We start from the raw sequence: 26,059 nt of genomic DNA on the forward strand, positions 1-26,059 counted from the left end.
TCCCATGACGCACAAAACGGAAGTAGACGCACAAAACGATGTGAAGGAAACGACCTCGAAATTCATTGGTGGCGGAAGAGCAATAATTTATTCCGCCATATTTGTAGGCCCATTTTGACCCACTTCCGGTGATGCACAAAATGTGGGAATAGGCGCACAAAGCGACACAAAACACGCACAAAAGGTGCAAAACAAAGTACCTCGAAATTCGTTGGTGGTGGAACAAGTTAATGACGCCGTGAGCACCAATATAAGTATATACTGTAGTTCTTACCAGGGGGCGCGGTGGGTCAGTGGTAGAGCGTTCACCTCCGGTGCTTGAGGTCCCTGGTTCGATCCCAGCTCGCGCAGTTTGGACTTTGTGGTGGACAAACACCGTGCTCGTGGATTTTCTCGGGGTTCTCACGTTTCCTCCCACTTTCTTCATTTCATTCATTTCCCATCATCACCGTCTCCTTTAGCCTAACCGGCATAAGCGTGGGACGTAAAACTAATGATTTCATAACATTTTTTGTAGTTCTTACCATCAAGACTGAGAACTGCACGGTCCAATTTTTTAGCCAAAGTAGAAGCCCAACCGGAATAGTGATGTCAACCGGCCCGGCTCGGTTCAACTGAGCGTACAGCTTGAGCTGGCTTGGTTGGGATTACCCATCGACTGGGCTCAATTGAGCCAATGGCTTGAACCGACTCGGTAAAGACGACTTATCGACTCGGCTCGATTGGAGCCAATGGCTCGAACCAGCTGCGTTGAAACGAGTCCATAGGCTGGGTTTGAGTCAGCTTAACTGAGCCAATGGCTCGATCCGGCTCGGTTGGGGTAAGCAATCAGCTCGGTTCGGTTCGGCTCGTGTGAGCCATCGGCTCGAACTGGCTCGGTTGGATGAGCTGTTGGCTTGGCTCACTTCTCGGTTCGGCTCGATAAGTGAATGAGCTGTGAGCGAGCCGCTTGAGTCGTTCATAACCCTAAACCCGGGTCGAGCAGTTTTAAACATGTTTGGCTGGAATCCCATAACTTCTAACAATTTTTCGAATACTTGCTCCTCCTGAACTCAAACCAAGAACCTCGTGACCGATGTCCTTGCCTCCTGAAGATTTCTTGACTACCGAGATCGACAGTCAACTAATTTTTAGTATTCCGATACAAACCGCCTATGTTCCATGTTTATACAGGTACACGATGTTATAATAATAATTAGTTGTAGTAGTAGTAGTAGTATCATTGATAATTATATTGTCTATGTAGGATACTTGAAGATAGTAGTACTTGGAACTACACAAAGGATTTAGCTCGAATTGGCTCGACTCTACTGGAAACTCGATCCGAATTCGAATCGAGTTGGGGGAAATTTTTCGAGCCGAGATCTCGAGTCGAACTCAAATATGTCTGCTTCGAGTCGAGTCGAGTTTTAAAGAAAACTCGCTCGAACTCGCTCGTGCTCATTCCTATTGTATGCATAACGGGCATATAGAGTTCTTTCGAGGGGGATAGAACCATAAACATAATATATTTAAACAATACTTAGTTTCACGACTTTCTTCCCAGGGGGGGAAGGGATGGTAGGTATCCAGCATTTCTTATAAGTACCTTATTTGAAATATGTAAAACAGTAACAAGTGGACAATACAATATACACACATCTTCTTATCTTCAGTTTTAATTGCTGATTTCAATTGCAATTAACAATTACAAGTTTCAATTGTCAATTGCAATTAACAATTGAATGTTTCAATTGCACCCTTAGCAATTGACAATTAACAATTAAAAGTTTCAATTGCCTGGTGACCAATTAACAATTAACAATTGACGAAAATTTAATTGCAAATTTTATGATTGAATTCAATTGCAATTGAAATTAATTGTCAATTACAAATTGAAATCAATTGCAATTGAAATCAATTGCAATTGATTTTCAGAGCAATTACTTTCAATTGATTGATCAATTGCAATTGATTTCAATTGATTTTGCCCAACACTGGTTCTACTGACATTGGGTAGTCTATATACTCTTCGTGTGCTAGGGCCTAGATAAGATTTCTCATCAGGTTACGCAATGCACAGTTGGGCACCTTCATTTTCATTAAAAATTGAAAAGCCAAGAGAAACCAACTTCATCTCACTTTCTTTTGTGGCAGTTGGACACAAATCATCACACTTATCTGCATAAAGCACTTTTCAAATCGGATTATTGGAAAAGCCTCCAGTTCCAATGTTGGTGGGACATGTCCCCACATTTTCGTGGAATTTGTGCCCGTACCTACAGCTGAGACAACTTTCCAGCATGAGGAGAAGGTCATATTCTCCTCTGGCATTTATTGCAATTTGTGCCCAAGTAGCGGAAGTGGAATTAATACATATTGATGAAATTACTGAACGCACTACAGCACGAAGTTCAGTTTGAAATACTACAGAATACGATTGTTTTTTCTTTTTTTAAAAATGGGAAAGCCAAGAGAAATCAATTTCATCTTACATTCCTTTGTGGCAGTCAGACACAAATCATCACACTTATCCCAAAAAGCGCTTTTCACGTCAGATTTTTGGGGGTGGGACAGTCCTCCCAGATCCAAGATTGGGGGGACATGTCCCCTTTGTTCCCCCAGGATTTGCGCCTATGCTTACCAATAGCAGGAGAGACCACATTCAGGTTTATAACAATAATGATCACTATCAGTCTGCCAACGTCCTTATATTTCTGGTAACTCAAACCATTTCAGATTTCACTCACAAACTAAATTGTTCACTTAGTTTGATTTCAAGTACGAATTTCTATCCTTTATTATTCACTGTCCGAATCACAGTTAATGAAGTACTACTAATTCAGAAATTTTGCATATCTGGGAAGTTTGTTTGATAAAGGTTGTTTTCAAAGTCACGTGGTTAATTAAAAAACTAAATTTGCTTCATCGAAATTACTCTTATAAATATTAAAACAAAATTCACATAGCACACGAATAATAGCCAATCAATACTTTATATGCGTTACTTTTTGAACAAAAATTGTACACGTCTTGGCTCTTTTCCGAAGGCATCCAATACAGCAGATGTAAATTCTGTTTTGTTCTTTTGTACAGTTTCTCGATTGAGACTGTTCATGCGTAATCCTGTTAATCGTTCTTCAGACATGATAGATCTTAACCAAGTTTTACCACGTCTTAATGTACTAAAACTTCTTTCAACGGTACAAGTTGTAACGGAAAGTGGAATAGAAATTTGAATTGCCTCGTATATTGCTGGGTAAAATGTGGATTGGTCCATCAAATTGAAAAGAGTGAGTTTTTCTAAATTGGCAGAATCCAGATTTCTATGTCTCCACAAATCAAACCAGCATTCTGCCTGAGAAATGAAATTTTCTATCTTGTATGTTCGGCTTACTTCTTCCATCTTCTGCAGGAACTAAGAGTTAGAAAGATTTCTCATCTCGGATAGATGTAATGCAAACAAGGAGAAACCTGGACTATTAATTTTAGAAAACTGTTATTTAGTGACTGTAAAAGAGAATGGATGTATGGGACAAAAATAGCTCTACGATATTCTTCTGTGCAAGTAGAAGGAGGATTAGCAGGATGAACTTGTCGAAAGTTTTTGGAACTGTTAAGTGAATATCAAGTTCTTTCGCTACACTATTACACTTTTGGAAAATCGCTTGAAAAGTCTCTCCTCCGTTTACTCTGTGATTTCTAAATATACCAATCAACTAATTAATATGAGACTTTGCTGCCATTAAGTTAAATTGGATTCCTTGTAAAATTTGAGCCACTGACTCAAGATAGGAAGAATGATTAATGATAATTACCAAAGAAACTATGAAACTACCTGCAGGTCCTGTACAGAAGAGGCGATAAGAATTGCTTCTTATATATGAAGCAGGATAATTTATAGATAAGTCTTCTAATGCGCTCATTATTTGAACGAAGTGTTCAGAATAAATTCTTATGCTGTTGTATTTAGAAGACCATATAATATCTGAAAGGAGTAAGATGCTAGGAATATGTTTCCTTTTCAATGGGCTTTCACGTAAGAAAGTAATGATTTCTTTAACAGTGTCGACGGTGTTGCTTATGTCGGAAACGGTACACAATTTGTTAACAACAAGATTTAGCTTATTTGAAGCACAGTGGTTAAAAAAATGCTTTTTGGACATTTTTCCTAATAATACTTTGCACACTATTACTACACCCTGCCATGGTAGAACAGCCATCAAAGCCTTGTCCAACAAATTCGCATTCAGATAAACCGGTCTCCTCTAATACCTTTAGAATTGTCTTAGCAATATGTACGGCATTGAACTCATCTAAAGGAATGAATTCGATAAAGTCTTCGCATACATTATTTTCACTGGGGTCATAAAATCGAATTCCTATCGATAGTTGTTTTATACCCGCAATATCGGTTGTCTCGTCTGCCAGCACGCTGTAGTACTTGGAATACATAATCTTAGGTTTTATATAATTTCGGAATAAAACATTACCGGCAATTGATATAAGCTCATTCTGAATACGTACTGACACATACTTTGCGTTTTCAGCGGCAGTCTCAAAGTGCTGTTTTAATAAACCATCGCCAGAATCCACCCTAAATTGGAAAAGATCATAGAAATTACCGGAATTGAAATCCTTCCCTCACAAAGATAAGTCATGTGTTGCACAAAATACAATTGCCTCTATAATAGATAATAGCTTTTTCATGTTCTCCTCAACTTGTTTCTGAGCTGATTCGTTTACTTTCTGTTCAACAAGTAAAGTTTTGTTAGCCGTAAGTTTGAAAAAGCTTGAACACGTTCTGTGGATGCGATGTGCCATTCAGGTTTTTCGTGTGAACGAGCACAGGCAAAAGTCATTCTACTTTTGGAATGGAGTTACAATAAAAGACCCCTGAAATCCCCTTTCTATAGGTGGACGAAATAAAACACAAAACCCTCCCTGTAGTTTTCTAGAGTATGAAAGCCAAGGAAACTGACTAAACCATTTGTATAGAAAAGGACGCTTTCCAGTCACAGCATCTTCTTTAAAATTATACGTTTGGCTAGGTTGGCATGTAGATACTAGGAGATCATACCTGTCAGTGTCCAACAAACATGCATGGGCATTTAAATCAACATAATTTCCAATATCTTTTGGACCAAAGCTGATTACGTCACTTAAAACACTGTCAGAAAATGTGGAATCAAATTTGGGACAATTTGGAGGAAAATACACTCACTGCGCTGTCATTTGATATCTCCACTTCTCCACTATCACTTAACTCCACTTTTGAACCAACCCTTACTGCAGAAGAAGTATCTTTAGAAAAGGTAGTTTCTTTTAAGAATATATCAATCTTTCTTTGTTTTTTTCCTTTTCATGTTCATTGTCCTAGCAGAGAAAAAGTCTACTACTAGTTTAGTTACATGCACAAATTAAAATAAATTGGAAACAAATATCAACAAGTGGTTTCCACACAGTTAAGAACTCAACTGAACTAACTTGACCTCTTTTACTTGAAACATTGACTAGCTACCACATATAGAAATTTATAATGCCTAACTGACAACATATGTTGTATTTTGTTAGCATCCCTTCTATACCAGCCGAAAATAACATTCCATTCAAAGGAAGTTTGGTAGGCAGATCATTTACCCAACCTTGAAATATGGATTAGCGAGTAGTCATTGTTACTGACAAGTAGCAGGTCATAGCTTTATGGGTCTTGCTTTTAAATACGGGTAAGGGGGAGTGCGGGAGGTAATAAATATTGTCTTTTTCCTTGTTTCAACAAAGAAAAAAGAGCGATCCAGTCCCAAGACAGCGAACTCATATCCCCCTCCCCCTTTATTTTCAAAGATATTCCGTTTGGCGTGCTTACCGCTCGCTGAAATCAAATACTTATTTTCAATTGTACACTTGACTCATCCCAAGTCACGGGTTTGTAGGGATTTCATATAAGCAACGCAGAGATTGAGAGAGAGACAGAACAATGCATATTTTTAACAATGAGCGTGTCTGCTCTTCTTTCTTCGAAGAAGTTTTGATCACTTCGGAAGGCGGAGTAACGCTACCTTGCTTTCCTGAGAGGCCGTTTAGACGTTATGATAAATCATCAAGGGTAGAGATAAATTTCAGAAATCATCATGTCTAAATTAGTTTATCTCATGATATCTCTCCTGCATATGATACGATGCGATAAGTTCGACATGTTCAACTTATCGCATGCAAGCCAGGTATAGCCCCCCGTAGAGAAACAAAGGAATGAATAGGTCACCGCTTCCAACCCTCCTTGGCTGCCAGCTTCTTGGAAGGAAAGCGGGAAATATCTGGTTAAAAACAGGTTTTGTTAAGAATTTGTTTATACCTGTCGTCCAGTGGTCTGTTCTGTTTACAAAAATGAAAGAAATATATTTTTCCCGGTTTCTGTTCATGAAATGCGAGGAGACTTCCAAACTACGAAAGCTACAACAAATTAACCGCTTCAATTTGGTTTGCTTTGATATCTGAAGTTTAACCTCGGCTAAAGCAAAGGTAGATCCATAGTTTAAAATAAGATAAAACCGGGAATTGAAACCTGGACCACATACATCAGAAGCGACACGTCCTTGATTGAAACCCTTTTCATGTCTTCGAAACAAGTCATGATAACCGACCAGAGATGGCCAACACATCAACCATGGTCTCTAGCCTATCGGCAATCGTGAGAGGTAGCCCGCGGTGGTCTGTGTCACACTATCTGTGTCAATCAGTCTCGATGGACTGATTTCTAGTTTCTGAAAACAAATGAACGTTTCTGAGAAAATATAAATGAATTAATTAGGTTTTTAAAAAAATATTTAATTAATCTTAATTTTATTGTTCGTGTTTACTTCTTCTTTACTGTCCATCACGTCCTCATTATTAATCTATATTTTGATTAGTAGATCACTAGAGAATTCGGAAATGAGAAGTAGCCCTCAAACCTAAGAAAGCCTAGCCACCCCTGTTGTAAACCTATTCAATATTGTTTTATTTTCAGTTCTTACTCTGGTTTGTCAATCAAGCGCTTTAGTGCTTATCTTATGTTGTTATAATCAATTTCGAATTCCAAAATTGTATATAGATACTTCATAATTAAAATTTCGAATTTTGAATTTATGTATAGTTATTTCATACTTACTTTACTTCTATATAAATTGTATTTTATTTTAAATATCGTATTAAAATATTTGAACCAAAAGTCACCACGTTAACCATTATGTTAGTCGGGTTAATCTTCTCCCTAGAACTTCTAAGATTATATGTAATAACATTATATATATATAATGATTAAATGAGCGCATACAGTAAAGTAGAAATTTTATAATGTAAAATTCAATTAAATAGCAATGTACTTGTAATTATAAACCATCATTATATCCACCTGCCATTTCGTCCTCTGTCAAGATGTCCACTGGCCACTTCCTCCATTAGTTTGGTCTGAAATATTTCCTGCTCTTTTGACCACTCTCAATAATATGTTCTTCTGTTATTTTCTGTGTATGATAAGAAGTGACCTAGAAGAGGCCCTGATACCGTATGGTATGGTCAAATTAAGAAGCACTGAGGAATGATTTGAAAGAGGGTTGCCCAAGATGGAATGTTCTGGAGAAACGTTGAAAGATCTTTATCAAACATTGGATTGACAACGGTTGTAAATAATAGTTATCATGATTTTATATAATATTTTTGATTCTCCAGATAATACAGATAATTCAAATTAAACAGAGTTGTTAGATTGATTTCCCATCTAGTATAAAATAACTTATAAATAAAAATCTATTGCCATTGCTTATAGCCTACCTAATTTGCAAATATATTACAGTGCAGCGTCTTCTAAACGACCCCCTCCCCCAAAGTTGTAGAATTCCTCTAAAGATTTTTGAAAATACCTGCAACAAAAGTTAAAAAGTCATGAATATCCCCTAGAGTGTTAGATTCTCCTCAAAATTAACAGAATTAGACAAAACACTCCTGATGGTTATTTTACAACTTTATCTCACAACGCTTGAAGAGCTTTACATAGTTCATAGTTCATAGAAATGAATAGTCATAGTTCATTTCTATGCTAAAAGTTAATGTTCTAATTTGCAGTTATTCAATGAGAAACTAATACTGCAAAATTCTAAACTTCGAAAATGAAAAATCAAGTAAAATGTTTTGTTTTAAATAAATTATATCTATATCTATCTACATTATAACCCACAGCATTATTAATCTAATTAATGCGCTTATCGTAGCTCCAGTATTCAGTTGCAGGGGCGTAAATAAGGGATTCGCAGACCCCGCATTGTGGGGGGCCCACACCAACAGGGAGCTCAAAATTGTGAAGTGGGACGGTGAGAAGGGGTCCCACTCCACGCTGTCTACGGGAGAGCCCCAAGCTTTTAGACGCCACTGTTCGGTTGTGCCATTTGTTTGTATGGCTGGAGAAATCAAATTTATGTCAAGATAAATTTGACTTCCAGTCCTGGTTTCGGAGAGTCGCTTGAGTAATCAATCACATTGAAATTAAGATCAATGTACTAAATACTATGAGGTCAATTCGGAAAAGGACTGCCGTCTGATATCAATGGCATACACTCGCAGATACAAAATGTTTATTATACACATGAGAAAAATATCACATTACATTACTTTTCAACATATTCACCATTCAAATTGAGGCACTTGTCATAACGATTTATAAGGTTTGAATTTCTTCTTAAAAAAAAAAAAAAAAAGTGACACAACGATCTTACACAGCGTGAAGCTTAGGGTTATTACCATATATATAGTAAACGATCTGTGTGTCTTATTCCGTAGCTCATTGGATCCGTACAAAATTCCCATTCCCGCGACCCGTGTTCCAGTCTTCGTTTTACTACTTTTTTTATTTTTATTTTTTCATCAATCAGATAGGACTCCAGTAAAGAGGAAAATGTCACAGTAGAAGGTGTGATTCGATATTCTGCTAGTATTTATTTATATATTTATTGTCAAGCGAACAAAATGAAGTAGAATTTTACAAGCTTAAAACTGTTCTAGATTTTACTATTAATAAAAACTATGAATAAGTTTATAGCTCAAAAATAAATTGAATGCTCTGCAATTGTAGTCCATAATTAGCCATGGTCAAGAAGATGGATTTAAGTTGTTTTGTGTGTGGTCAGCACATTGGCTTCCATCATCTTTAATTCTGGAACTAAATATAACTAATTTTATTTTTCGTTTAGAAATAAGTAACCTTTAGCTCTTAACGAAACAAAGAGCATAGTGCAAAATGTTACTATGGCATTACATTTCGTTATATAAAGAAATGAAAAAATAATAATACATTTATACTTGAAAATGTCGAAAATAATTTGACAAATATTATGAGCAATTCTATAATAGAATTAAGCAATGGTTTATAATGAAATAAACTGCAATTAAATGCAGGGTATATGAAGTTAGCAAAAATATTTGCCTCTATACTGAAATACAAATTTCTTGAATAGATAGGGAAACTTCACTTTAAAATATACACCATGAATTTGATTCTCGATAGAATCTGAAATATGTAAAGATCATGGGATCATTTATCATAGGATCATGGTTTATACCTCATTTTCTTCAGAGTAAAGCGTCCTTTCCAACGGTACCACTCCTTTGTCCGTATTATATACCAGAAACTGGAAAATCGAAAAAAACCGGGAGATTTTACGATTTTTCGAAATTTTTGCGTCCCTCTGATCCGAGCCTGGGTTCACGTAGGGATATGATTTTTTAAAAAGAAAATACGAGTTATGCACACAATACGTGTGCAAAATTTAAATTATATATATAATTTACTGCATCGTTACTATTTGGCCTAGAGTCATGGTTCAAACGCCATTTTCTTCAGTATAACGAACCCTTCCCAACGGTGCCACTCACATGTCCGTATCATACACCTGAACCGGAAAATTCGGGAAAACCCGGATTTTTTAAAAGAATCCTCCCGAAACACTTCACCACTTTGGCCAGTGGCGGATCTAGCCCGGGGCCGGGGGACCTAGATCCAGGATTCTCTGAGGGGGTGCACCAATAACTACCAGTACATTTGAATTAAATTTGAGTTTTTTAAAAATCCTTTTGGCATCTGTGATGTGAATGAGAAATTCCTTTGGAAATGCTGAGTGTCTGGTCTCGATGAATTCTTTTCCTTCAACCTTCAGAAAATTGACTTAAACTATTTATTTTGCAAAACTCACTGCCAGCTTCCCATCTTTAGGTAGTGTATATTTACAACGAAATGAAATGACATTTTTGAGTTTTAAGTCCCACGGTTATGCCGGCTAGGGTAAAGGAGGCTGTGAGAATGAGAAATGAATGAAATGGTGGAATGAAGAAAGTGGGTGGAAACCTACGCACACGGTGTTTGTCCACCACAAAGTTCACTTGGCGAGAGCAGGGTTTGAACCCGGAACCCCATGCAGTAGAGGTGAACACTCTACCACTGAGCCACCGCGGCCGATATATTTACAACGAAGCGGGGGTGCACGTGCACCTTTGCACCCCCCTTAATCCAGCCCTGCCTAGGACCCCAGTTTTTTTAGTAAAAAAAAATATTTATTATTTATATATGTTTGAAAGTTTATAGTAAAGTCATGATATACCTATCATAGTCTGGGGTCTGGCTGGCTCCCCGATTTTTTACTTTCTACATCCGACACTGACTCTGGCCCGGCCCTGGGTTCACGCAGGGATCTGAAAATTTCTTGAAAATACATGCCTACGTACACAATGCGTGTGCAAAATTTCAATCTTGTATCTTGAAAACCAAGGGATGAAATTTTTTTTGAAAATCTGAATTTAGGCCACACACACACATGTAGCTAACCGGTTTGCATACTTGCCTTTGGCGTGGGAGACCCGGGTTCGATTCCCGGTAGGAGCTTATGTGGTTTGGATTCGACGTTCATCAGTAGGTCCACGTCTCACATAGCCTCGCTGCTGAACAGGACATTAAACTCAAAATCAACTCAACTCATATTATAAAAATTTACTGCGTCGTTACTAATTGGCCTAGAGTCATGGCTCAAACACTGTTTTCTTCAATATAACAAGCCCTTTCCAACGGTAGGACTCACATGTGCGTATCGTATACCTAAAGAAGAAAAATTGGGAAAATTCGGAAATTTTTCTTTAAAAAAAATAGCCTTCTCGGAATAGTTGCGACCCTCAGGCTCGGGCCCGAGTACACATAGGGATTTAAAAAAATTGAGAAATACTCAAAGGTGCACACAATCTGTATGCAAGGTTTCAATCTGGTATGTTGGAAACTAAAGGTTTGAAAAAGTTTTGAAATTTCCTTAAGGATAAGTCACTTCCCTCCGTCCCCACTTGGCGTCACCAAGTTGACCATCTGGTTCCAGAATGCATCTGGGGTGTTCTTGATTTAACCAATAAAAAAGTCGGCCTAAATACCTGTTATAGAACCTAAATAAGCGGTCAAAGACAACACTTACGCCATGGTATCTAAAGATACCATGAATCCTAAAAGGTTTAACGAAAAGTTGGGTAGTTATGGATTTTTATACGAGGTGTATATATATATATATATATATTATGTGTGTGTGTGTGTGTTTAAATATTTGGGGGAAGAACGTATATTTTATCTTTTAATTTAGTGTCTAAATAGGTAGCACTATTCTATACTTCTTTTTTAAACAAACACAATTATATCATTGTCACGGACGTGATAATTGCAAAAGCCGCATAATCGTTATTTTCCATTTCAAGCTCTTTATTTTACTACAGCGGGAACACAATACGAAGAAACAGGAATTGTCCTTTCACGAGTGACAGGTAGAAACGCGCGCACACACACACACCACAACCAAACATCGTAGCCCTGTTTTTTTCTGAAATAGTTCGCATAACCTCCGAAAGATGTCAGAATCTATTGACCTCTGCGAGAGATATCTCCGAGCGATATCGCTGTGTGTGAATAGAAAATATCTCTCTTGCGTATGATTAAAAAATGCGTATGATGAAAATATCTCTCTACCCCTGATGATTTATCATCAAATCTAAATGCCACCTAACATTTGACTTGGAACACCCACCAAGAGTTCTAACAGATCAAAGTAATATGTTCTTGAGTGTCAAGTAAACAATTTCAAGATATTGTTATAATAAGCATTTTACATCCGTGCATCAGGTCGACACACACACACATACACACATTTTATATATATATATATATATATAAAACTAGTGCACAAGTGGAAATGCGTAGATAAGATTTATCATATATTTAAACAATAATGAAGCTCCAGTTTTATAAACATCCTTCTTTCTTTAAAATAAAATACATACATTTTTTATTTGAAACAATTTTCTTATTTTAGAGATATACCCGTTCGACCCCCTGCGGACGCCTATGTAAACACATGTGTTTTTCAACATTACTTCCATAATTTGTGTTTGTGTGAATGTTGTTTCATTGTACTCAGTTTAGTAACTTCTCATTAAAAGTAACTTGCATTTAACGTTAATGTAAAGTGAAATATATGGATACCATGTGATTCACAAAATTATAAAGAAGGTATTTACAATTCATTAAAAAGTATTTTTGAAATCTTAACTGTGAACAAATTATATTCATTTGTTGTTGAGTTGATTTTGAGTTTAACTTTCCGTTCAGCAGCGAGGCCATATGAGTCGTGGACCTACTGATTAACGTGGACTCCGAACCACTTGAGCTCCCGCCGGGAATCGAACTCGGGTCTCCCGCGCCAAAGGCGCGTATGCTCATCGCTTAGCAACTAAGGAGCTCCATTCATTTGTTATGCTGTGGTCTGCCGATACGTCTAAAGTGCTGAGCTGTTTTCGCAGACCGTAAGTACCAAGAGAGTTAAGTCGTCTAACATACTTCATAATACCACCACCCTAGCAGTATTGAAATCTCAACATAAAATTATATATTTTTGAAGGACTAGTAAAGAAGTCGTACATGTTAAAGCAAAACTTACAACACTACATTTATTATTCAGCGTTACAAACTAAGAACGCTAAAGCATACTTAACTCCTGTAAAAATAGGGCATGGATTATACAGTTTCCATTTCTGGGCTTTTCGCTGTGTATCACTATGTAAATCACTTTATACGGGAGTTACTATGTAAATCATACTAGAATGGCTAGCGGAAACTAGGTAAAACAAGTTAAAAATTTAATTTGCAGAGGAATCACAATTTCAGCCAACTATCCCGAAACAAATTGGTTCGTATTGCGCGTGATAATAGACAAACAGAAATATCTCAGATAGATTATGTTGAGTTTCATGTCAAGGTGGAAAGTTTGAATAGAATCTAAACACGGAAGTTCATGAAGCAATATAAGAATGGATTTGATGGAAAGAACTTATTAGAAGTTGTAAAAGTTTAGATAAGTAATCTATCTTTGAAGATAACAAATTTGCGGAAAACAATATTATCAGTACTAGTTGAACAAAACAAGGAACAAATAAGCAAATGTACTCGAATATTAACTCTTGTCAATCACATCCCGTCCTCCACCGACACATACATTGAAATCGGTATAGTACACGGTAATTATAATGGAAACAACATATATATTAAACATTCTTTTCCACAAAGGTTATGATTTTGCCATAACATTTGTGGCAAAATTTTTTTTTTTTTTTTTTTTTTTTTACAACCGAATAACTTGTGTAAAAAAGGTTGAATATTAGAAATGACGCAGGTTGAAATGATAGCTAATAATGAAACTAATAAATTACTGATACAATTGTAATAACCATTAACTAAACAACAAAATTTGATGAAGAAAATTACTTAACTAAGCTAATTATCATCTCATCACATGGATCTTAGAATCTCGTGTAAACTTACGTATATGATTTTTAACGAGACAAGTCATTGTGGAACATCAGATTAATGATTAGTGTAGATATATTACATTTAATTTCTACGCAGGAGACTCAAGCTATAATTTCTGGAGATCGGAACCTTTTTAACATGCTTCAACTTAAGTTTTAAAACATATTCAGCGTGATTAGCAAGATTTCCTCTGGAGAAGGGACGATATATCCGAATGACGAGGAACTTGAATGGGTTAATAAATGAAAAATAATATTTACTAACTTCCTTCCTCCAATTGTCATTTTCAGACTTTTTCAACCATTTTCTAACTCATGTACGTCAGTGTTTTTTCGTTTCTTCTCACAAGCAATATAATATTACATTATAGACAAACAAAGAGATGGTGCTCATTGAACAACACGCTCCAAACGAAAGAAATTCATATTAATAGAGAAAATGTTTGTACATAATCATCTCCGCAGCAAAGGTCTGTTTCTACTGCCAGATCTACCAATTGTTTTTGATTGTTAGTATTGTTACTTGTAAGTTGCATTGCATCCGTCCGTGTGTTTGTGATACCAGCAAGTGTGCTGAATAGACCTCATCGAATGATAGGAATTAAGAGGAAAATACTTTTATGGATAACTGTAAAAGAGAAATGAGATATTAAATTATTTTCTTTTATAAGTAATAATTGATATTTTATTTCATTACCTGCACGGATTGGAGCACATTTTGCACGGAAATTAAACTCATTATACTTCCTCTCAATAACATCTCGAATGCAAGCTTCTGTGCTCAGGCAAGTTAAGTCTTCACACATTTTTCTTGAACCTACAATACGTATATTAGAAGCACAATTAAATTTTGCGTTAGCAAAATAATCAATCGTACGAACAGCATTTTGTTCGCTTACAATATTTTAATCTTATAAAGCATCAGCATTGAAGTTTCTATATCACTATATTGTATTTCTAATGTTAAAACGAGTTTGAATACTGCTACTTTTCATAATTCTCCACCTAGCAATCATTTTTAATATTTTTTGTTCTTTTCAACCCAGAGCAATATATAAAATCTTAACAAACTTGGTAGTAGTCGGGAGGCAGAACATGTGGTTATTAGCTTTCGTTCAACCCGAGAGAGTAAAAGCAACCAGTGGTCCTAAATCATCAAGTCTACTATCCTGATCATTTCTAGACCGCCGTTCGCTTGATACGAGCGGAAGTTCCGCCCGTAAATCCCCCTCCTCCACTTCTGAAGCTAAAAAATTAGCGTTTCTAACAGAAGGGCAGATCTCCGAAACTAATCAAGATATTAATGAATTTATTTTTCCGGCTTTATCTGTAAGATGTGTTTTACAATTTCATTTATTCATGCTTTGTATAGACTGAACGGTTTTTCGGAAAATTTAACATAAACATTAAAAAGTACCATATTTTGTCCATACTATTTTCTTTTTTGCTCTGTATCTAACCAATGAGTTGAGATATGGAAAGAACACCCCTAATTAAATTTATAGAGCATTAAATTATCTTTCCAACGGTACGAATATTGTTAGGTTTACTTCCTGAAGTGGCCGTACAGAAAGGTAAGTTTGAAGGCAAGTGCGCTTTAATACGAATGCTGGTTCTCCGAATGGCACCACTGAATTTCTGTCAATAAAGAGTTAGTTTCCGAGATAAAAGCTGATATTTTTCCCCAAATATTTGAAGAGCAGTTCTCACCCTTCTCCCTTGATCTCTCTTGCACTGCCAGGATTATTTTTAAATCTTCGGGCATTTGATACGACCCTGTGTTACGGATTACTAAATTTTCAGATAAGTAGAGATGTCTTTTATACTGTTAAAATCCATTTCCAGTTGATATTCAGGATGGTTCTGATTTTTCAACTCTATTTGCGTGCGGTATTTGCACTGGTTGATGAAAATAATTGCATATTGCTTTATCAAAAATGTTTATCTTATAATGAAAAAAGCGGAAAATATAAATAATGTACATAAGAACATATGTAAAGATGTATTATGTGAGGGCAAACAACATTCACAGGTGATATACAGGATTATTGATAACCGTTGTAAACCTGAAGAGTATTTCTAAACTCAAGAATGGGCCTTTTGAAATGGTCACTTTGCAAAATGTTTTTAAAGAAACCTCAATAACTATATATGTACGTAATTTATTAGAATATTACATCGAACTTCATTAAATACTCATTAAATTACTGGAAACAAGCAGAATTATAATAATACTAGCATATATTTGTCGCTTCTCTAGGTTGAAATAAATAATTTAAATGCACAGTGACATTGCCCATTTTCGATCATTTTAATGTATGTCATTCCTCCTCATTCCCCAAGTGTCATAGCTGAAAATGGATTTAAACAGCATCAGAAGTTTCGCAGTTCATCTCGGTGACCGCAAGAACTATAGATTCAACACTAATATCGGTCATTCTTGAACATATATATATATATATATATATATATATATATATATATATATATATATATATATATATATATATATATAATATATATATATATATATATATATATATATATATATATATATATATACATATATATACCCCTCTTCCATGTTGCGGACCGTTCAAAGTGTCACCGTTCATCTCAGCTACCCCAAAAGTGTGGATTCAGCACTAATATCGGTCATTTTCGATGATTTTTTAAATATCTCTTCCTCGCCTCCCCCAAGTTGCGGGTTTGAAGTTGAGTTTAAACGGAATCGAAAGTATCACTGTTCATCTAAGGGACCCAGAAAACTATAAGTTCGACACTGATAGTGGTAATTTTTGATCATTTTTATATATCTTCTTCTCCCCGTTCCCCAAGTGGCAGGGCTGATTTTGGATTTCAACCGGATCGGAAATGTCACTGTTTATCTCATTGATCCCGAAAACTATGGATTAGACACTGATATTGGTCATTTTCGATCATTATTATATATAGCTCCCCCTCACCCTCTTCCCTGCTGCGGCACACGATATCAAAATTGTCACTGTTAATCTCAGCTATTCCTAAAACTATGGATTCGACAATCACATTTTCGATCATTTTTAAATGTTTATCTCCCTCCCCAAGTATCAGGGCTGTACTTGGATTGAAACAGCATCAAAAGTGTCACTGTTTCTGTCATCGACCCCGAAAACTATGGATTCAACACTAATCTCGGTCATTTTTGATCATTTGTAAATTTCTCTCCCCATTCTCCTCCCCTACGTTGCATCTTCAAGGCGAATAGCCTAAAGTAGTCCCTGCCTCTAAACACATGAATGTTGAAAATTTGATTGAGATCGGTCTGGTGGTTCAAGTGTGATAAAATCACAAATACAGTCATTTTTATTTCATTTTTTACATATATCTCCCCCTCCCGCCCCCTACATTTTCTAGTGAAAGTGAAACGATAGAAATACCCAACACGGGACCCTCGTATATGTTGAAAATTTGATCGAGATTGGTTGGGTGGTTCAAAAATTATTAGATTTTATTAGATTTTTTAAACTTACTCCTCTCCTCCGCCAACCATAGAATCTACTGTTAAAGTGAAATAACAAAAATGTTTCCATATCCGAACCTCATATATCTTGAAAATTTGATTGAGATCGGTCGGATAGTTCCAGGGTTATTAAAGTTACAAAAATAGACACTTTTAGATTTATATAAAAATATGTTTATATATCTCCCCCTCCTTCTCCTCCCCTCCGTTGCTCCGCAAAAATTTAAAACATAAAAACGATTCCAGGCCTGAACCTCAACTATGTTGAAAATTTGATCAAGATCGGTCGAGTGGTTCATTAGTTATTGTTTTATATTTTTTTATCCCTGCACTCCCCCTACCATCAGTTCTACCATCAAATTCAATAGCCTAAAACCAGCCCAGCCTCGAACTTCATCCATGTTTCATATTTGACCGAGATCGGTCCTGATTCAGGAGATTTAGAGTCACAATCATAGTGATTTTCAATTTTATATATTTAGATTATATATTATCATATCAAATCTTCGCAAAATGTTTGCAAAATTTAGACTTTTGAGTCCTCATCAGATGAATCATTTTTTGGTACATAACTGTTTATAAGTGAGTTACAACACTTGTTATTACTTGACCAGGATAGCAGTGCGGTTTTTGGAGGGATGGCGCTGCTGTTGTGTTTACAGCAGTTCCAGGGCAAGCGCGGTGGGACAGGGGAGCGGAGAGTTTCACCCTGCAGTGTATCCAACGGTTTTTAAAAGTTGCAGTTGCTGTTATACATAGCCTAATCTGTTTACGCTTAATAAAGGAAGCCAGAGGCTATATAGTTGTAGTTAACCATTTTTGCAGTAATGCAGATGTATTGTGAATAGTGCTATATGAATGGAAATTACCAATTTAAGAACAACATAGCACAATTGACAATTCAGTGTGCTTCTACCGTGTATTAAGCAAATTGTATAAAAATTGATTACGTTTTATTCGATTTCATTATAAAACCGGAGCAACTGTAAAACGTAGGAATGACAATGTCAATGACTAAAAGGTTAATTTAAGGTTGATAGCTTAGAGATTTGCGAAATACTTAGTTTAAATCAAGTTAATGTTAAGGCTCACGATGCTCGTGTTTGTTTTAAGTGTGTGTTTATCGGTAGACAAATAAATTATTTTCTAGAGTTTTGGTCAGCGAAGAATTCCGATATGTTTCCACTCGAGAACTGTTAAAGTCCTCTCCGTTGGTCTATTGGCTAGTTCATGTGCTTTTACTGTACGTGGTTCTGGGTTTGATTCCTAGTGAGAGACCAAAATTTAATTTTACAATCCTTTCATTAATCACCTGTGTCCCCTAGCATAAACAACATAATCATGAAACGTTAAAATAAAGAAATTACTTTCTTTTTTTTTTTTTTTAGAGAAGTGAATCATTTTGGGAAGATAAAAGGTGAAGAAATTTTTCCTTCATTTTTTAAAGATTTATGAGATTGTATAGCTTGCTTTTCGGGACTGATTTGTAAAAATTGATTCATTGCATCCTTCTTTAAGGATCATTATAGAAATCCAGCCCTTTGGTAGAGTTTGAATAAAAGTATTGATAAACATCAGCGTATGGGTAATGTAAGCGTAAGTATAATTGCTTCAGTACATAATAAATTTACAACGTTTATTTATGACGAAAGAATTTTCCCGTGGACTCCCTCTGAATTTATCTCAGGGTCTAGCTATCATGTGACAAATAATTAAATCTACTAACTGCTTTCACACACATTATAATTTTGAAACTTGGGAGCCTAGTGGTATCTTTGTGTCTGTAGTATGTAATAATGCTAATACGTTATTCTCTTGACATCTTAATGGCATTTGTGGTTTGACTTCAGAAGACTGAGTTTATCCTGCAAGTACAAGTTGCCTATATTTAAAACATATCAGATGTACGATCTTGTTTAATAAAACCTGCCCCTCCCCTCCCCCTCCTCTATCTGAAAAGCCCTATATTGTTATTCACATATTAAATTCAAAGACAAAGGCAATCGCCTTTATCCAATTATATTTTTATTTCAAGTGCAAGTATTAAAATGTGCTACGCATGGTTGCAAGAGGCTGGGTGTTTTATTTTATTTTATTTTATTTTATTTTATTTTATTTTATTTTATTTTATTTTATTATTATTATTATTATTTGTTAATACTGAACTTAGGAACTGCGATGATTTTTCGCCCCGAGCTTCCCTTAAATTTGTCCTTATACATATTTTATAGACTTAAAAATACTAGAGACAGTCACCAGAAAATAATGAGTACACATCCTACATATCCTCTCGTCAAAAACTTCGGAACGAGTCGAATCGACCAATTCTAATTCGTTTTCTTTGCCACAGAGAGTATCTGATGCTTTTTACAATACCGCATTCGCAAGTTAATATGAAGGATTTTTTTTTCTGCTTGTTACTTAAAATGTTCTGCAAATAACTTCAATAACTTTCGAAACTGTTTCTCTTCACTTGAGCATATGCGTGAAGTGGTTCATTACGAATAGGACAAAAAGAACTGTGATAGATTAATTACAAGGAATCCGGTTAGAAACACTGCTGCTTGCATTTTAGTTCCAAAACCGGCCGCCGGCACTCGTTCGCTGGTCAGGTAATACCATTACAGCTACAGGTTAAAAAATATACTCTACTGAAGCCCGCACACACTTGCAATTGTTTATGTCTCACATATGTTTAAATGTACAAGACATTAACTCTGGGAAACTTTTTTGCATAGATTCTCGAATGGTCCATTTGGGCACCGATTTTTCATTCGTAGTTTGCCAACCAAAATGTTCGGGTTGAAGGAAGTCAATATTTCATTCGCTGGCGTGCCGCCAAATGACTGACCATATCAGCACAGACAGCATTGATTGAGAAATTTTGAGAGTCGGTGTAGAGAATCATCACAAATTCTTCTGGACGTACTATCATCTCATCATCCACATTACCAGATCCTAAGTTACTCAGCAAGTATGATTTTTTAAAATATGCATTCCATGCTTTCTTTATTCCAATTCCTGCGAACTGATTGGTGGTTTCACTTCCAGTAAGTACATGGAATGCTGGCAAGGAATGGCATATTTCACGTTGAGCTCATTCACAATTGTGTGGATTGGAATAATTTGTAATTTTATTACTGTTCTTGTAGACATCCATGTTTCTTCTGCCATAATTGTTTTTAAAAAGTATAAGGAGAACATTTATTTGCAGTCCATGAGCAGCTGCTTATAACTGCATCTGGAAGCTTGGTATGCCTGAAGTATTATTCTCGTATCAGCCTATTCGTGATTAGATTTCAGAAATGGTATGCCTTCTCACTGTAATGACTGAACGTGAAGTAAGTCTGTAATTCCACCTGATGTGATAACTAACTCTTCGTCTTTCAATATTTGTCTACAGAACTTAATCAGCTCCAAAGAAAGAAAAGCTGTGAAGTTAGATCTCTTTTCCAGCAAATCAATAAAACATTTCCATTGTTGAGGAAGCGAACAATCTCGATCTTCAATGCTTCTACGAATCACTCAGCAAGTAGTTATTGTTCTCCTAAATTTTGTCTCTCCTTCAATGAAACATGGACTGTAATGGTCGAATAAATAATCAATTTGTGACCACGCCCTGTTTAGAAAGTTCAGCACAAATTTCAAGAATATCTGCCAAACCACCACCAGTCAGTTCGCAGAAATCGGAAAAAATAAAGCATGGAATGAATATTTAATGAAATCATACTTTCTAAGTAACTTAGGATCTGGTAATGTGAATAATGAGACGATAGCACGTGCACAAGAATTTGTAGTGAATCTCTACACCGATTCACAAAATAAAACATTCGATCAATGCTGTCAGTGTTGATTTGGTTGGTCACAAAAAAGCAGACTATCTTCCAGCAGTGAAGAATGCTCTAATGCTCCACATCAAGCGAGCACATCTTCAAACATACATTTGACGGCAAACCAGTGAATCGAATATTGACTTCCTTCAACTCAAACATTATAGTTGGCAAACTACGAATGGAAAATCGGTGCCCAAATGGACAGCTCACAAGTAAACCTTACGTTTGGGTGAATCGAGTTGCTGACTGAGACATGTATGAGAAAGTAGTACTAAATGTGGTCAGTATTTCAGTGTAGTTGTAGGTGCGAAGCTTCAGGGGTTTAGGAGATACAGCTACCAGAACATCACATGGAAGTACAGAATAGTCTTCATACAGTTGGAGGTAAAAGCTCTGTAAGACCTCTTGTAACGACAAAAGGTGGATAATAAATATATGGGTACATATTAGGACTAGGGGGAAGTCATATAGTAAGGGTATACCTGACGGCGGCCATCTTGAAATCCACCATTTTGAATTAAGGTTAAGTTTTTAAAATAGGAATAGGGTCATGTGATACATGATTTAAGGCGCAAATTTAATCAAAAGAACAATGGTCACGTTAATTTTGAGTTACGCACAATTGGTAAAAAGTTACAGGGAAATTAAATATTGTTGCAGCATATGTATTAGTCCTTTACCCCGCCATGTAAATTTTGTTTTAATGATAATAATTAAATAAAAAGCAGGTGGATAAATATTAGGTCTATGGTAAGAGTTGCCTTGATGGCGGCCATGTTCAAATCCGCCATTTTGAAGCAGACAAAAGTTTTAAACAAAACGCATAACATTGATACCTTATTAATAGCAAATTTTACCATAACTCCAATGGTATAACCATTTTTGCTTTATCATTAACCAGCACAAAATTAAATGGATCGCTCCTTACGACTAGTGCTTTGACGGAATTGTTAACGACAGATGTGTCAAGTGTAACTCGATTGCCTTTCTCAGGTGTGCTCACTGTGAGCAGAGAATTTGTGCAAGTCATGCACTCTTTTCTGAACTACATATTGATTGTACTAATTGAGGACTTTTCTAGAAGAAAGACCCAAGTTCAATTATGACTCAATTCCTCTTTGGTCATTTTTCCTTAAATTAACAACTTGTTTATGCGATAACAAATGCTGGTTAATGATAAAGCAAAAATGGTTATATCGTTGGATTTATGGTAAAATTTGCTATTAATAAGGTGTCAATGTTATGCGTTTTGTTTAAAACTTTTGTCTGATTTGAACATGACCGCCATCAAGGCAACTCTTACCATAGACCTAATATTTATACACCTGCTTTTTATTTAATTATTATCATTAAAACAAAATTTACAAGGTGGGTTATAGGACTAATACATATGCTGCAACAATACTTAATTTCCCTGTAACTTTTTACCAATTGTGCGTAACTCAAAATTAACGTGACCATTGTTCTTTTGATTAAATTTGCGCCTTAAATCATGTATCACATGACCCTATTCCTATTTTAAAAACTTAACCTTAATTCAAGATGGCGGATTTCAAGATGGCCGCCGTCTGGTATACCCTTACTATATGACTTCCCCCTAGTTCTAATATATACCCATATATTTGTTGTTCACCTTTTGTCGTTACAAGAGGTCTTACAGAGCTTTTACCTCCAACGGTATGAAGACTATTCTGTACTTCCATGTGATGTTCTGGTAGCTGTATCTCCCAATCTCCTGGAGCTTCGCACCTACAACTTTACTGAAATACTGACCACATTTAGTACTACTTTCTCATATGTGTCTCAGTCAGCAACTCGATTCACCCAAACGTAAGGTTTACTTGTCAGGAATCTATGCCTAAAAGTTGCCCAGAGTTAATATCTTGTACACGTAAACATATCCAGGACGCAAACAACTGCAAGTGTGTGCGGGCTTCAGTAGAGTACATTAGAATATGCAGCTGTAACGGTAGCAAATGTTACAACTCACTGATAAACACTTATGTACCAGAAAATGATTCATCTGGTGAAGATTCAAAAGACTATGGAAATATATCATGTTGAAAATATTTTGCGCAAATTTGATATGATAATGTAGAATATGATTATAGTCCTGCTTGTTCCTAGTAATTAGTAAGTAATTAATGAAGTTCGATGCAATATTCTTATAAATTACATACAAATATAATTATTGAGGTTTCTGTAAAAACATTTTGTAAAGTGACCATTTCGAAAGGCCCATTCTTGATTTTAGAAATACTCTTCAGGTGCACAACGATGTTATCAATAATCTTGTATATCACCTGTGAATGATTTGTCCTCACTTAAAACATCTTTACATGTGTTCTACATTATTTATATTTTCCGCATTTTTGTTAAAGACATAGGGAATTATTTTCAATGACCGGTGGAAATACCACACACAGATAGAGTTGAAAAATCGGAATCATAATGAATATCAACTGGAAATGGATTTTAACAGTATAAAAGACATCTCTACTTATCTCAAAATTTAGTAATCCGTAACACAGGGTCGTATCAAGTGCCCGAAGATTTAGAAATAATCCTGGCAGTGCAAGAGAGATCAAGGGAGAAGGGTGAGAACTGTTCTTCAAATATTTGGGGGGAAATATCAGCTTTTATCTCGGAAACTAACTCTTTATTGACAGAAATTCAGTGGTGCCATTCGAAGAACCAGCATTTGTATCAAAGCGCACTTGCCTTCAAACTTACCTTTCTGAACGGCCACTTCAGGAAGTAAACCTAACAATATTCGTACCGTTGGAAAGATAATTTAATGCTCTATAAATTTAATTAGGGATGTTCTTCCCATATCTCAACTCATTGGGGGATACAGAGCAAAAAGTAAAATATTAAGGACAAAATATGGTACCTTTTAATGTTTATGTTAAATTTTTCGAAAACCCGTTCGGTCCATCCAAAGCATGAATAAATGAAATTGTAAAACACATCTTACAGATAAAGCCGGAAAAAGAAATTCATTAATATTTTCATTAGTTTCTGATCTCATTTTTTAGTTTCAGAAGTGGGGGAGAGAGATGTACGGAGGGAACTTCCGCTCGTATCAAGCGACCGACGGTCTAGAAATGATCAGGATAGTGGACTTGATGATTTAGGACCACCGGTTGCTTTTACTCTCTCGGGTTGATCCAACTCCTTATTTTGGAGACTTCCAGATTCTGCCTACCGACTTTAACTGTACTTTTAAAAAAGCGTTATTCATGAAATGCAATAACACTATACAGGAAAACAAATCGTTGGTGCTCTTCTCATCCATTTCTCTGTAATATTACTGCGTTCCCGCAGAGTGTTAGGTACCACCTTAACACGTCTTGTCAGAACACAAAATATAGCTTTATTTAATAAGAGTTACTGACGAAGTAAGAAGAAGATTAAAGAAAAATACACTCTAGTAGTAGTTCAAATTATACAAAAGTTTCGTCAGAAGAAAAATCAATTTATTCGAAATCTGAGCAGAATACAACAGAAACTGGTTGTTATTTGTATTAAAAATATCTCCATTCTCTTGACACTGTGTGCCAAACAAAATAGCATCAGGATAGCTAAATATATACTGTCTATGATGATAATACTCACTGCTATTAGTTCAACAATTTTACAACAATATTGCACGATTTGCTTAGCCAAATGTTGCTCCGAAATAGCATATACTTTACCAAGGACCTTCATAAATTACTGAGAAATAAGATGCAGCAAACGATTTAAATAATGTACTCAGTCTTGCACGTAGCATTGGACATAAGATAAAGAATACACCATTGCAGAAAACGAGATTTGAGTGGAGTAAATTGATAAATTCGACGCCATGTAGAATATTTATCATGACCAGTACACCTCTGAGAAACTATATTCGTTATGAAACCTCTCAGTTCACATCATTCTCTACCAGCAAGTGCAGAAAAACTGAACATAATTTTACGAAAGAAATAACTGATAATATATTTTGCACTCGGTCTTCATTTGAGAACAGACAAGATAATAATTGCCCCCTGAGTTAACGAAACGTCCTTGGTGGATCAAGAATTGAACAAAAAAATAATTTAATGTATTAATCTTTTCAATGAAACATATATTGACGAAGCTTATATTGTGATTTCTGTGGAACTTTATAAGGACACAGTGAAGAAAAGACTTTACTACTTCTTCCAGTTAACTTCTCTATTTGGTCAAATTCATTCAATTGTATATTTTAAAATATTTCTTTTGCCTTTTTTACAAGTATGTCAATATGAAATTGTTATGAACAATTTCCCTTGTGTATGTAATAGTCTGAAGAAAGTCCTCTTAGCACCTGACTTCAGTGTGCTAAAGCAATGAAAAGTTGTTAGATTCATTTTGTGTAATCAATCATCAAGGTATTAAGTAATATAATAATCGAAAACTAGTTAGTGAAGCGATATCGCTTTCCTATTTAGTTACTTATACAGGGTGTCACAAAAAGATCGGGACGGTGGAATATCTTGAGAAATACACGTCGTATCATGAAATGCAAAAACACGTGCCAAATATATTTTTAAATTCTATTTCAGGGTGGAACAATGAATTCTCCCGGGTGCCCCTTAAGGGGGCAGAGGGAGGCAACTTGAAAAGTTTAAATGGGAACCCCCATTTTTTGTGCAGACTCAAATGCTACACACAAAAATACGTATCTTTTACTGGAAAATTTTTGTGTATTCTTGACAGATGGCACTGTAATCGCGAAAAATTGTTTTATTGAGTAACGCAGCAGAAAGGTCGGAACAGGAAAATATCTCGAGAAATACGAGTCCGAGCATGAAAAAACAAAATACGTGTCAAATATTTGTCCGATTTCTATTTAATTGTGTGCAAAACAATGCTTTTTGGCGCC

At 35.7% G+C, this 26,059-nt stretch overlaps 1 protein-coding gene across 4 annotated transcripts in view; it reads right to left on the reverse strand.

Moving 5' to 3' along the window:
- The window catches only part of LOC145683845 (uncharacterized), a 445,184-nt gene that overhangs the window by 224,558 nt on the left and 194,567 nt on the right, over positions 1–26,059 (reverse strand). For all 4 annotated transcript variants that reach the window (XM_081755442.1, XM_081755441.1, XM_081755444.1 and 1 more), the window contains exon 3: positions 14,531–14,650. In XM_081755442.1, coding sequence (XP_081611568.1) covers positions 14,531–14,650 — 120 coding nt within the window. The remainder of the gene's footprint in view (positions 1–14,530; positions 14,651–26,059) is intronic.

Source organism: Thermobia domestica, chromosome 4 (assembly GCF_964235325.1).
Source record: "Thermobia domestica chromosome 4, izTheDome1.hap1.1, whole genome shotgun sequence".
Taxonomy (NCBI): Eukaryota; Metazoa; Arthropoda; class Insecta; order Zygentoma; family Lepismatidae; genus Thermobia; species Thermobia domestica.